At 55.5% G+C, this 11,796-nt stretch overlaps 1 protein-coding gene across 7 annotated transcripts in view; it reads left to right on the top strand.

The window, feature by feature from the left end:
- FAM178B (family with sequence similarity 178 member B) overlaps positions 1-11,796 on the top strand; it is a 135,422-nt gene that overhangs the window by 73,048 nt on the left and 50,578 nt on the right. For all 7 annotated transcript variants that reach the window (XM_006166572.1, XM_006166574.1, XM_006166575.1 and 4 more), the window contains one exon: positions 3,877-3,991. In XM_006166572.1, the coding sequence (XP_006166634.1) occupies positions 3,877-3,991 (115 nt within the window). The remainder of the gene's footprint in view (positions 1-3,876; positions 3,992-11,796) is intronic.

Here is an 11,796-nt window from a genome sequence, read left to right as displayed (position 1 = left end):
GTGCCCAAGATCCCGAGAGGAGAATGGAGGAGAAGGGATTGCGGCGTGGCCATCCCCCCTGGGGGGTGATTTCTCGCTTTCTCTCTGTCTCTCTCTGTCTGGTGAGTGCACGAGCCCTATAGCAAAAACCTCTCCAAGAAGAAAAAGATCCAGGCTTCAGCTGGGATCCAGTGGGTGTCTTGTTTTCCTTTAGAAACCCTCACTTAAGGCTGGTGGGGACTTTGCTCACCTGTGGCACCATGGGGTCATGGAGTCTCTGAGATGGTCAGAGAGTGAGGATCCGGCACATGGGACTGCGTGCCCCCCTACCTCCCCACGTGCTTCTTGGCTCCGTGACCAGGGAAGGGCTTGCAGGACCCGAAGAACAGAGACAGCCCGTGGCCCAGCCCCTCCCTCATCCCCCTGAGGCCCAAGATGGGAACAGGGAGGGTGGAGGTCCAGGGAGGGGAGCAGGAGGTTCGTGGGATGCGCGTGACTTTCCTATCCATGGAAACGCTGCCGGGACCACGCCGCGGCGGGGAATAATTGCCTCTCCTGCAGCACAGATGGAAAAGTCACTTCAATTTCAGGCCTGGTGCTTTTCCCCCTGCCTGTCCCTCAGGCTTCAGTTCCATCCCAGGAGAGCCACCTAAAGAGACTGCTCCAGACGCGCAGGCTCCGACAGAGCCCAGATGGCAGGACTGAGGCACCGTGGGGTGCACCCTGAGATCACCTAAGTGCTTCTGTGTGCAGAGAACTGAGTCGGGGAGGCGGAGCTGGCAGCTACACGTCTGCATTTCCTTGTGTCATTCAGGACAGCGCTCGGGAGAAGCGGGGTGCCAGGCCTGCTCAGAGGTGGCCTTGACTGTGGCGCTGGGGTGGGTGGTTTCCTGTACTCGCGTAACCAACTTCCAGAGCTATTGGTGGGTGACGGAAGCATCCCAGACCTACTGTGAAACTGCTCCTGACACCAGCCATCCTGGGGAGGGAGGGACAGCACCCCGCCCCAGGCCTACAGCTGGCCAGTCGGTGCTGCTGCCCCACGGGGTCTTAAAGCAGAAGGTGCACCTTTGTGGGCCAAGGGGGTGCGTGGGCCGTGGCTGGACACAGCTCCCTTGGGGGTCTGACGCTGCTGACAGGATGTCCCAGCCAGGCTGAGTTTCCAGGGGCCTCGCCCTAAGTGGGTTCTCTCCCCTCCCTGGAAAGTTCATCCTCCCACCCGCACATGCGTGCACATACGTGCACGGCCCCCCAGAGGCCCCACCCGGTACACAGTCCTCTCTTGTGAGTGGAATCTTACCGTGTTTCGTAGACTCCGTTCTTCCTAGTTCGTTCATGAACCCGGCAAGGGTGTCATTACCGCTCTCTTTCTTGTTAGGTTGCCTGAGAGGAAAAAAAACAAACAAGAAAGTTTTTCCTCCTCCAGGAGTCTAATTACTTGTTTAGTGAGTCCTAGCCCATATGCGTTCCCAGAGAGACACTCGATCCCCTGCCGAAGCAATGTCCTTGGACACTTTTCAGAGACCCTCTGCCCGCCATTCCCCTGCCTTCCCCTGCGAGGCCACTGCCTGGACGACTCCTCCACTAGAGGAACTTAGGGCACCATTTGTTGCCATGGTCCTTGGTCCCCACCCCACTCCAGCCGTCACTCATGCAGCCCCGCCTTGGCCGTCTCTGCCTCTGCCTGGTGGGCACTTCCCTCCCTGTAGCCCGTCCACTGAGCAGGCTCTGCACCTTTTTTTACCTTTCGCTTTTGCACAAACACGCTCACTTTTTTATTTTGGAGAGAGATTTTTTGCTACGAGAGACAGAGGCAGAGAGACAGAAAGCGAGAAATTACCCTCCAGGGGAGATGGCCACGCCGCAGTCCCTTCTCCTTAATTCTCCTCTCCGGATTTTGGGCACGCACGTACACACCTGGCATGAGTTTCAAGCTGCCAGTCCGGGACTTGAACTGCAGTCAACCATGTGGGAGTCCCGCACCTTAACTACCATGCCAAACTCTTACACTCACTGTGTCCTCTCCCTCTTAGACTGTGAGCTCCCCCAGGTCACCTTTTTCTCTTTCATGCTTGGTCAGGTTCTGGCCTCCAGCGGGGGGCATCGCAATGGCAGGCAGGACCAAACACTCTCTGGAATGGCCGGAGTTCCAGCATGAGCTACTGACGCAGCCCTTGCCTGGCTTTCAAGCTCGTTTTCCTTCCACTCTATTTGTGTAGAGGACCTCCCGGGTTACCGGGTTACCATGCCTGGTCCATTGTCAGATTCGAAATGACACCGCCAGCTCATCTCGTGACTAGTTTTCCACTCCCCTTCGGTCCTGACTGAAACTAAGTCTCAGCCTGGTCAGGTCTGATTTGGGATTCTCTCCACTCCCTCGTCCACACGTTCATCCATTTGGCTTCCTCCACGTGCCAGCTGCTCCTCTTGTCACCAGGCATGCTGGACGGGGCTCCTGCCCTTGTGGGATTTCCATGTAATAGGGAGAGGCAGCTCAAGAGCAAGTGAATCAGCAAAGGAGATGAAGTAGGAGGAATGGTGGCCGAGTGGAGATGTAGACTCCGCTTCTTAGCAGGAGCTGGGAGGTCGCTGTGCAAGTGCAGGCAGGAAGCGAACTCCGGTTACAGCCATCTTGGGAAGATACACTCGGCCACATTGGGTTTTATTCTTCAACTCTAACAGTTGTGAAAATTTCCTGGGACCAGCAATTAGCGTAATGGCTATGTCGCTGGACTCCCATGTAGTTGACCGCAGTTCGAGTCCCCGACCCTGTGGCTTAAAATCACGCCGAGCGCGTGTGCATGCGTGCCCAAGATCCCGAGAGGAGAATGGAGGAGAAGGGATTGCAGCGTGGCCACCCCCTCTGGGGGGTGATTTCTCGCTTTCTATCTCTCTGTCTCTCTCTGTCTTTCTGGCTAGCGCACATGCCCAATGAGAAAAAACTTCTCCAAAAAAAAGGAAAAAAAATTTCCTTAAATACTCTGAGCGAAGAGGCCTTGAGTAGCAGTTTTTCCTCTTTGTTGATGTGGTCAGATTATCGTCCATGTTTTTTGTTAAACTGGTCAAGAGAGACCAGCCCGTGTAGCTCACACTTGCTGAGAACACATATCCCAGGCTGCAGAAGGGCGGCAGGCATTGCTCCCAGCAGGGACAGTGGACTGGGAGTACCCAAATGTTGCAGCAAGGGTGACAGCGGATTGCATGGGTTCAGTGCTGGTCTCAGCCTTTCGTAGCAGAGAGCCCGGCGGTGCAGAGGCTGGTGGCTCCTGTGTCTCGCAGTTTCAAGACCTCTGGTCCAGGCCCCTTCACCTCATGTGCTGGGGGCAGCCGAGCTCCCCGACCTCTGCCTGATGTAGGTGGTTGTGCCATGGCCATCCTTGGGTCCTTGCACTTTAGTTCAGTCATACCTCCGTGGAGACCAAATAAGAGAACGTAGGCTGGGACTAGCAATTGGCATAATGGCTAGTCCCGGACCCGGTGGCTTAGAACTCGCGCAGGGCGCGTGTGTGTGTGTGTGCCCAAGATCCCGAGAGGAGAATGGAGGAGAAGGGGTTGCAGCGTGGCCATCCCCCCCAGGGAATCACTTTCTGTCTCTTTGTCTCTCTCTATCTTGCTGGCAAGCGCATGCGCCCTATAGCAAATACCTCTTAAAAAAAAAAAGAAAAAAGAGAGAGAGAGAGAGAGAGAGAACATCGGCAGGTTCCCAGAGTGCCAGCGAGGATCCGAAAAACTGGGCAGCTTCATTTCTCCCGATAACGATAACGCACTTACGGTGCGGGAGAGCGCAGACACGGCCGCCTCAGACCAGGATCCTCACAGCCAGCCCCTCCCGTGGGAATAGCGTGTCCTGTCCTGCCCTGTCCCTGCTCTGACTCTCTGTCCTTGCTGGCCTGGCAGATGAAGACATGCACTTGTGGTGCCCCTCGCTGCAGGAGGTCACGGAGGCGTTCTACAGCCTGGGAGCCTACAGCCCTTCGCTGTACCCCCTGGGGCCCTTCCAGCACAGCGGCAGGTGAGTGCCCCCCTCCCGCCCCTGCACTCGGAATAGCAGGACGGCCTCACTCGCCCCCGTGACTGTAAGTCATCCCACAAGTGGCTTGTGAACCTCCACGCTCCCAACCTCCGCGGGCCGGGTGAACCAGCGGCAAGGAGCCTGCCACTGTCTCACGCCTGCTTCCGACACTTACTGATGCAGAGCCCTGGCTGTGCACTCCTTTCGGTATAACCCCGCTCGCCAGCCTCGCTGGTACCTTCCCAAACACGGTCAGTCCCTTTAGTCTGCCTGCAGGCCTCTGCTTTGGCACGTTACCTGTGGGACCATGATCGGCAAGGCACCGTCTTCCACAGTGCTCAGTTTTGATTTCTGAGTGTCCCCTTGTGACCTGGGTGGGTTTTGGTGTGGACAGTGATGCTCATTTGCATGTGCATTGTCCCTACCCTCTGGGGACAGAGCCATGTGACACACGTAGCTGCTGTTGGATGGGGGGGTGAAAGGCTTCAGTACCATCTTGCTCTGGGTATAGCACATCTGAAGTCTTGCTTGCGAATCCTCTGGGAAGTGGGATTGAGTGTGTGGGAAGCGGCACGGGCTGTTACCTAGGACCCTCCCACACACAAACACACACGCTCCTTGCCTCCTGTCAACCACCCCCCAGCCCCAGGAGGTGTGGAGACCCTTTCTGTGATGGGCGGATGTGCCTGTGCAAGGAAAGCTGGGTCTTTCTGAAGAACCTGCTCACGACTTTGTTTAGTGATCACCTGCCAGACCAAACCACACTCAGCTCTGCTATAAATACGCTGCCCGTGCCAGCCCGCCGCCCTCCTGCCCCTTTCCCTCCTGAAACCTGGCGTGCTGCATCTGCTGTAATAAGCCACTTGCCTCTTCCCCAGATGGAGCTTAAATCACAGCACCGACTCGAATGTGTAGGGGGAAGAATTCCACTCAGAAAAACAAATGGGGGCCTGAGGGCGGTGCACAGGTAAAACGCGATACTCTGAGAGGCTGACCCACGTGGAAGGTTATTGGCTCATGTCCAGAGACCTCCCTGAGTGCACTGGGCATGCGTATGCCCATGACCGGGGGCTGGCTGAGGCTGGGGGTGGATTGAGGAGTCAGAGCCCCTGACAGCAATGCTGTATCTCTGTCTCTGTCTCTAATTCACGGAAGAAACTTGAAAAGATTTTTTAAAATAATAGAAAGAAAAACAATTGCCTACCATGGGGAAGGCTTGGGGGTCTCTGGGGCCTAGAAGAGCTACTACCTCAGGCTCCTTTAAGGAGTGCCGGGCATCCACCTGGGAGTGGAAGGTGGCCCTGGAGACGGAGAACCCCTCGGGTTACTGCCCACTCCCCTCCCTTCCTGGACTGCTCTGCCCTTTATCCTGCAGGACGGATCTTCGGTTGCAGCAGGGGGCAGGTGGGCGTAATGGTGGCCCTTTAAACACGGCCTCTCGAGTACTTTGGACCGCCAGGCCTGGCATGTGGACTCGCAGCTCTCACGGCAGGTGGAGTTAGACCTGTGGGAGGAAGGCAGGGCCAGGGAGCTGCCCGCATCTGGGGCCACCGTCCCAGGTGGGCCGTTCCGATGCGTGGCATCCTCCTCTGGTCCCCGGACCGTGGCCTGTCTGTTGACACCGTTTCCCTGAGGAGGACTCAGAACTGCCCTCTGAGAACCCAGCTAATGGCTGCAGGGATGTCCTGCTGCTCTCTAAGGGCAGGCTAGGGACCACCGGCCAGGTCACTCTGGCTGCGCGGGAGGAAAGTTTTCTTCCTGGAGCCCCATCCCATGAATTCCCCAGGGTAGGTCGGTGGCGGAGGTACTCGAGTAGTTTCTTGGGTGTCATGGGGTGGGAGGACGACTCCTCCAGTGTCTTGAGGAAGTACCGAGAAGGTTCCAGCATCTCCTCCACCAAGGGCCTGACATCCCTCGTGGAGGTGTGCTCCACAAGAGAAACGTCAGGACTAGCCACTTTCTCCTTTGGGTCTCCTCACCCTTGTTCATGACCCAGCTCAGAGGACTGTCCCAGGCCAGTTAGTTCCACGTTGGTCATTTTTCTCTTTTGCAGAGATGTCCCCACCTGGGACTCACCTATCAGATGCTGTGGGGCTCCTCTGGGGGAACCCACAGTGCGTTGCGATGGCCAAGGCTGGAAACGAGGGGCTGAGATGTTTCTGTGCACAGCCCTGCCGAGGGGGGTATGAGAAAGACAAGGCTCTTGCTGTTGGTTCCTTCTCTCGGGTTTCCTTAAAATCCATCACTGCCTCTCATCTGAAAGGTGCTTCAAGAGCTCCTTCCAGAAAGACACAGTCCTGCAGCTGGGCCGCCTCCCGCGTGTGGGTCCCCTCCTGCCCACCTGGTGGAAGGTAGAGTGGTCCTCTGCTCAGTGGTGAGACTGGGAAGGAGAACCAGGAAGACGGGGGTTTCTCGAGAAGGCAGGAGGGCCAGAGCATCGGCACGAACGGAGGCTAGAACCCCAGCATCGGCATCCTTAGACCGGGGCGTGTGCCCACAGCGCCACACAGAACGGACTGCATCAGAGGTCCCCAGTGGCATCTACATGTAAGGAGAGTCCCCGGTAGCGATGGCCAGTCCTCCTGGGCCTGAGCCCAGGATGACAGAGCCCAGCCTGGGAGCCCTGCTCAGACACACAGGCCCGGCTCGAAGATCGCAGCCTGGTTCTGTCCCCTGGTGTCAGAAACCTTCCTCTGCTTGGTGTTCAGAAAGGGCAGCTCCGTGCAGAGGCCAGTTAATACCTCAGGGAGCACCCCGTGGGGCATGGGGGCGGCTGGTCTTGGAACAGAGTCATTTGATCCAGCTCAGACCTGCTGTCCCCGCTTCCATCAGCTCAGCACTGACCCCCCGCCCCCCACTACGTTGACCTCCCACTGCTATCTCAGCTCAACGCAACCTTGGGGGCTGCGGCTGCAGCTGCTGCCTGCTGTGTAGAGCCGAGATAGCTGGTCTGTTAGGGGTCAGGGGCACAGGTGTGTGGGGGATCAGTCTGCCAGCAGGCGGCACACAGCCTGCATGGCACCCCTGCCGCTGGGCACCTTCCAGGCGGTTAGCAGTGCTCATAAGCTTATTTCCCATCTTCCCTCTGAGAACACTGGGGCGCTGGGCAGACAGGGTCTTAGTTCACGCCTACGCTGCTGACGGGAATTCTCAGGACGGGGTGATTTATGAAGGATGGAGGTCTGGCCCAGCCTTGGTGGCGCATTTGGTAGCCTGTTGAACTGCAGTGCCAGGGGCCACACAGCCAACTGCAGGTTCAGATCCTTGGCCCGGTTGTCCTCAAACACGCTGCATGTGTGCCCAAGACCTCAGCGTATTGGAGGACCCGGAAGGAGATTGCAGTGTGATAAGACCTTGCCAAGGCTACTTCTCTCTCATTTTCTCTTGCATGTGTGCATGTGCCCCCTCTCATGAATAAATTTTTTTTTTAAGATTTTTTTTTGCTATAGGAGGGTGTATGTGCTTGCCAGAAAGACAGAGAGAGACAGAGAGACAGAAAGCGAGAAATCACCCACCGGGGGGATGGCCACGCTGCAATCCCTTCTCCTCCATTCTCCTCTCGGTATCTTGGGCACGCACGCACACGCCCCCGGCGTGAATTTCAGCCACCAGGTCCAGGACTTGAACCGTGATTGACTACGTGGGAGTCCAGCGCCATAGCCATTATACCAACTGCTGGTCCCTAAAATAAATCCTCGTTTAAAAAATAAAAATGTGGGGCCAGCAAGTGGCACAGTGGTGAAGGCGCTAGAATCTCAGCTGGCCGACTGCAGTTCATGTCCCAGACCTGTGGCTTGCTTTTACACCTTCTCTTTCTGGTCAAATTAAATAATAGTAACAAATAAAATTAAATAAATAAATAATTTCTTAAAAATGTTACGGGGCCAGCAGGTGGCATGGCAGTTAAGGTGCCAGGCTCCCAGGTGGCCAGCTACTGCTTGAGTCCCAGACCCGGCAGCTGGACAATCACTCTGAGCATGTGTGCTTGCATGCCCCAAATCCCGAGAGGAGAATGGAGAAGCCGTGTGGCCGTCCCCCTGGGGGTTGATTTCTCACTTTCCCTCTCTCTGTTTCTCTCTCTCTGGCGAGCACACATATCATATAGCAAAAATATAAGAAAAAGACAAACAAAAAAACCTAGAGGCTTGTTTGGTGTACAGTTCTTGTGGCCAGAAGGTCCAAATAAGTAGGGCCGGCATCAAGCTGGCTACATTACAGTATGGCTGACGGGAGCAGAGAGAATGCGGGTGTATGCAGATGAGAGAGAGACACCCCCTACACACACACACACACACACACACACACACACACGGGGGCGGCCATCTTCCTCCTCCAACTCACTCCTGTGGGAACTAAACCCTCCTCACGAGAGCTAGAACTCACTCCTTAGCAAAACCCACTCATGAGGTCAGTGCCTCCATAATCCAGTCCCCGCCCACTCCATCCATCCCTCACCTCTTAAAGGTCACACCACCTTCCAAGGCCATTACGCCGGGATCAAATTCTAACACATGGACCTTGGGGGGACAAACCATTGTCCAGGTCATAGCAGAGAATAACTATTTTTTTCAACTCTTGGTGAAAACAAATAGAGAAACCTGGGTAGAGGTGATGCCCCACATAGGAGTGCTCAGTGAGCGTAGAGCAGTCTTGCTGAGCCCCCCAGCTCCATCCCCTGGGCACTGGCCCTGAGGAGCCCAAGCAACTTGGGGCAACTGGTAAGGACGCCTTGCTCATGGAGGAGCCCAGCAGAGGGACCATGAGCTGGTCCTGAACCTGCCGCGTCCAGAGGAGCATGAGGATTGGTAGTTTGTCACCAGCGCCTTCTCCTGGGAGGACGGGGAGCCCCAGGGACTGGTGGTGCTGTGTCTCAGAAGAGTGGTCACAGGGTTGGCGAGGAAGAGAGGACACACTTATCCTGCTTGTCAGCCTGTGTCCCCCCAAGGAGGAGCAGGCCAGGGAGGTTCTGGAGCTCACACGTTTACTTGGGAAGGCTGACATTCCTTCCCAAGGAGGAGAGGGCTCTTGTCACAGCCACCCTCCTTTCCTAGTTCAGAGATGTGTCACCAGCTCACGCTTCCACACTCCCCCGTCTGGCAGCACCAAACCTTTGAAGCCTGCCTTTCTTCAGCAGACTTGCAAATTCCACTCCGTGGCTGCCCCACCCTCTGAGACGCCGGAAAGCATGCCCATCCACGCTGGTGTCCGCGGTGCACGCTCGCAGGCTGGTACGAACCAGCACTCCCCCTCACATGCTGGCCCAGATGTGCAAAGCCCTTCCCATCCCCTGGCCCCAGTAAGGGCTGAAATCTGGAGGAAGGCCCACGCCCAGCCCGAGCCTCCTGCCGCCGTCTTGGGTTTGCTGGCGCTGACTTCCCGGGTGCCTGGGAGACGGATCTTTCCTCTTCCCCTTTCCCTTCTGAGAGGCAACACCAGCGCCAAGAAGTAACGAAGAGCAGAAAGTTGGAGGAGCTGCAGGAGCAGCCCTTGGCCTGTGCCCGTGGCAGGGTGCCGCCCCAGCCCTGGTGCTGTCATCGCCGGGGTCTCCATTGGTCCACAGTCCCTTGTTATGGGAACTCGAAATTAATCAGGGTCAGAGGAGTGGAGAAGTGAATGAGACAACCACGAGGAGCCTTGCCATAAGCTTGTTTATTTGAAATCAACACTATCCGGTTGGCCACGGAGAAGTAGTGTCATAAGGGTGATCCCGCCCAGCCTCTACCCAGCGGGCGTGCGCCAGGGCTCTTGCAAAGGCCGTGGCAGCCTCTGCACTAAGCCTCCCTCACTGGAGGCCCGGGACTGGCCCTCGAAGAGTGGATTTGATACAGGTGGTGGTGCAATGGTAACGCAGCTGGTCCCACATGGGAAGGGCCCAGAACCTCCATGGGCATGCCAGGGGTGCACATGTACACATGCCTGAGTTCCACTGGGGGTGGTCGCCTCTCCTGTGTGCTCTCTCTGTCTCAGGGCTCTCAGGGAAGAAGGAAACAGGTGAACTTTTTTTTTTTTTTTTTTAAAGAGAGAGTTTTGCTATAGGGTATGTGTGCTTGCTGGAGAGACAGAGAGAAGCAGAAAAGACAGAAAGGGGGAAATTACCTCCCGGGAAGGATGGCCATGCTGCAGTCCCTTCTCCTCTAGTCTCCTCTGGGGATTTTGGGCACTCACGCAGACACATCCAACGTGCGTTTTAAGCTGCTGGGTCTGGGACTAGAACTGTGGTTGACTACTTGGGAGCCCAGCGACAGAACCATTATTCTACCTGCTGGTCCCCAGGTGAACTTCTTAAATGGAGGATCGAGGGGCCAGCAGTTGGCGTAATGGCTATGCCACTGACTCCCATGTAGCGACTGCAGTTCGAGTCCCAGACCCAGTGGCTTAAACTCACACCGGGCACATGCATGTGCATGCCCAAGATCCTGAGAGGAGAAGGGATTGCGGCATGGCCATCCCCCCCAGGGGGTGATTTCTTGCTTTCTGTCTCTGTCTCACTCTGTCTTTCTGGCTAGCACACACACCCTATAGCAAAAACCTCTCTAAAAATAAATAAATAAATAAAATTTTAAAATAAAAGGAGGATCAAATTTTAAAACACAAACCTTTGGAAGACAAACCATTATCTAAGCCATAGTAGAGAATAACTTTATTTTTTTTAACTCTTGGTGAAAACAAATATAGAAACCTAGGTAGAGGTTTAGGGCACTGGGGCCAACTGCATGGTTCAAGTCCTGGACCCAGCAGCCTGAAAAACACGCCGGGTGCATATGCATGTGGACCTACAATCCCGAGAGGAGAATGGAGGAGACGAGATTGTGGGCTGGCCATCCCCACTTAGGAGTGGTTTCTTGTTTTCCTTCTGTCTGTCTCACTCCAGCGAGAATGTGTGCCTTATGGCAAAACAAAACAATAACAACAACAACCCAGCAGGTGGCATAGCAGTGACGTTCCTGGATTCTTACATGGCCAACTGTGGTTTGAGTCCTGGACTCAGTGGCTTCAAAATCACACTGGGCATGTGTGCATGCATGTCCAAGATCCCAGGAGGAGAAAGGATTGGGAAGTAGCTATCCCTTCTGGAGGGTGCTTTCTCACTTCCCCCCTTACTGTGTCTGTTTCCGCTTCTCTCCAGTGAATGCACGTGCCCTAAGGCGAAAACTTTTAAAAATAAAGAGAGAGCGAGAGAGAGAAGAGTCTTAAAAAAAAAAAAACAAAAAAAAAACACGTTTTAAAAAAAAAAAAAAAAAAAAAAAAAAGCAGCCCTGGTCCGTAACCTCATTTCAGGCTCACCCAGATCTGTTTGGTCACTAGGGGGAATCTGGCCTCACTGGGCTAGTCAGTAGACAACACGCTCACTCCAGTGTGGCACCTCTGGAGGGGGTTTGCAAGGGTTGTTGATTTTTACCTTACTTGCTGGACTTTAAAACGGACCTCTGTGCAAGCCACCACGGGGCGCCCCTGTCAGTGCATGCGGAGAGTCACCATCATGAGAGAACGCTTTGGAAGAAGGCCTTTTGGAGAACTGGAGATGTGTAATTTCCTGATTTCTAAGTCGTCAGAGGTGAAATGAGGCCTCGCCTGAATGGCCGCCCATGGGAGATAGCCCCCCGGGACCCCCGCTTTGTCCCCACCTCCCGGTGTTCACAGCAAGTCAGCTGGCCAGTAGTGATGGCATGGTACTCCTTGGGTAAGGTTATGAAAGGCCGAGGCGCTGTCTCAGATCGCTGCTTTGGGGAAGCCAGCTGCCATGTCGTGGAACCCTCTGGAGAGGTCCACATGGCCGGGAACTGGGGGCTGTCTGCTGGCCAGTG

The sequence above is a fragment of the Tupaia chinensis genome, unplaced genomic scaffold, assembly GCF_000334495.1.
Source record: "Tupaia chinensis unplaced genomic scaffold, TupChi_1.0 Scaffold144276_1, whole genome shotgun sequence".
Taxonomy (NCBI): domain Eukaryota; kingdom Metazoa; phylum Chordata; class Mammalia; order Scandentia; family Tupaiidae; genus Tupaia; species Tupaia belangeri.
Note: the sequence above shows the minus strand (reverse complement) of the source record. Positions and strands in the feature narration are given on the sequence as shown.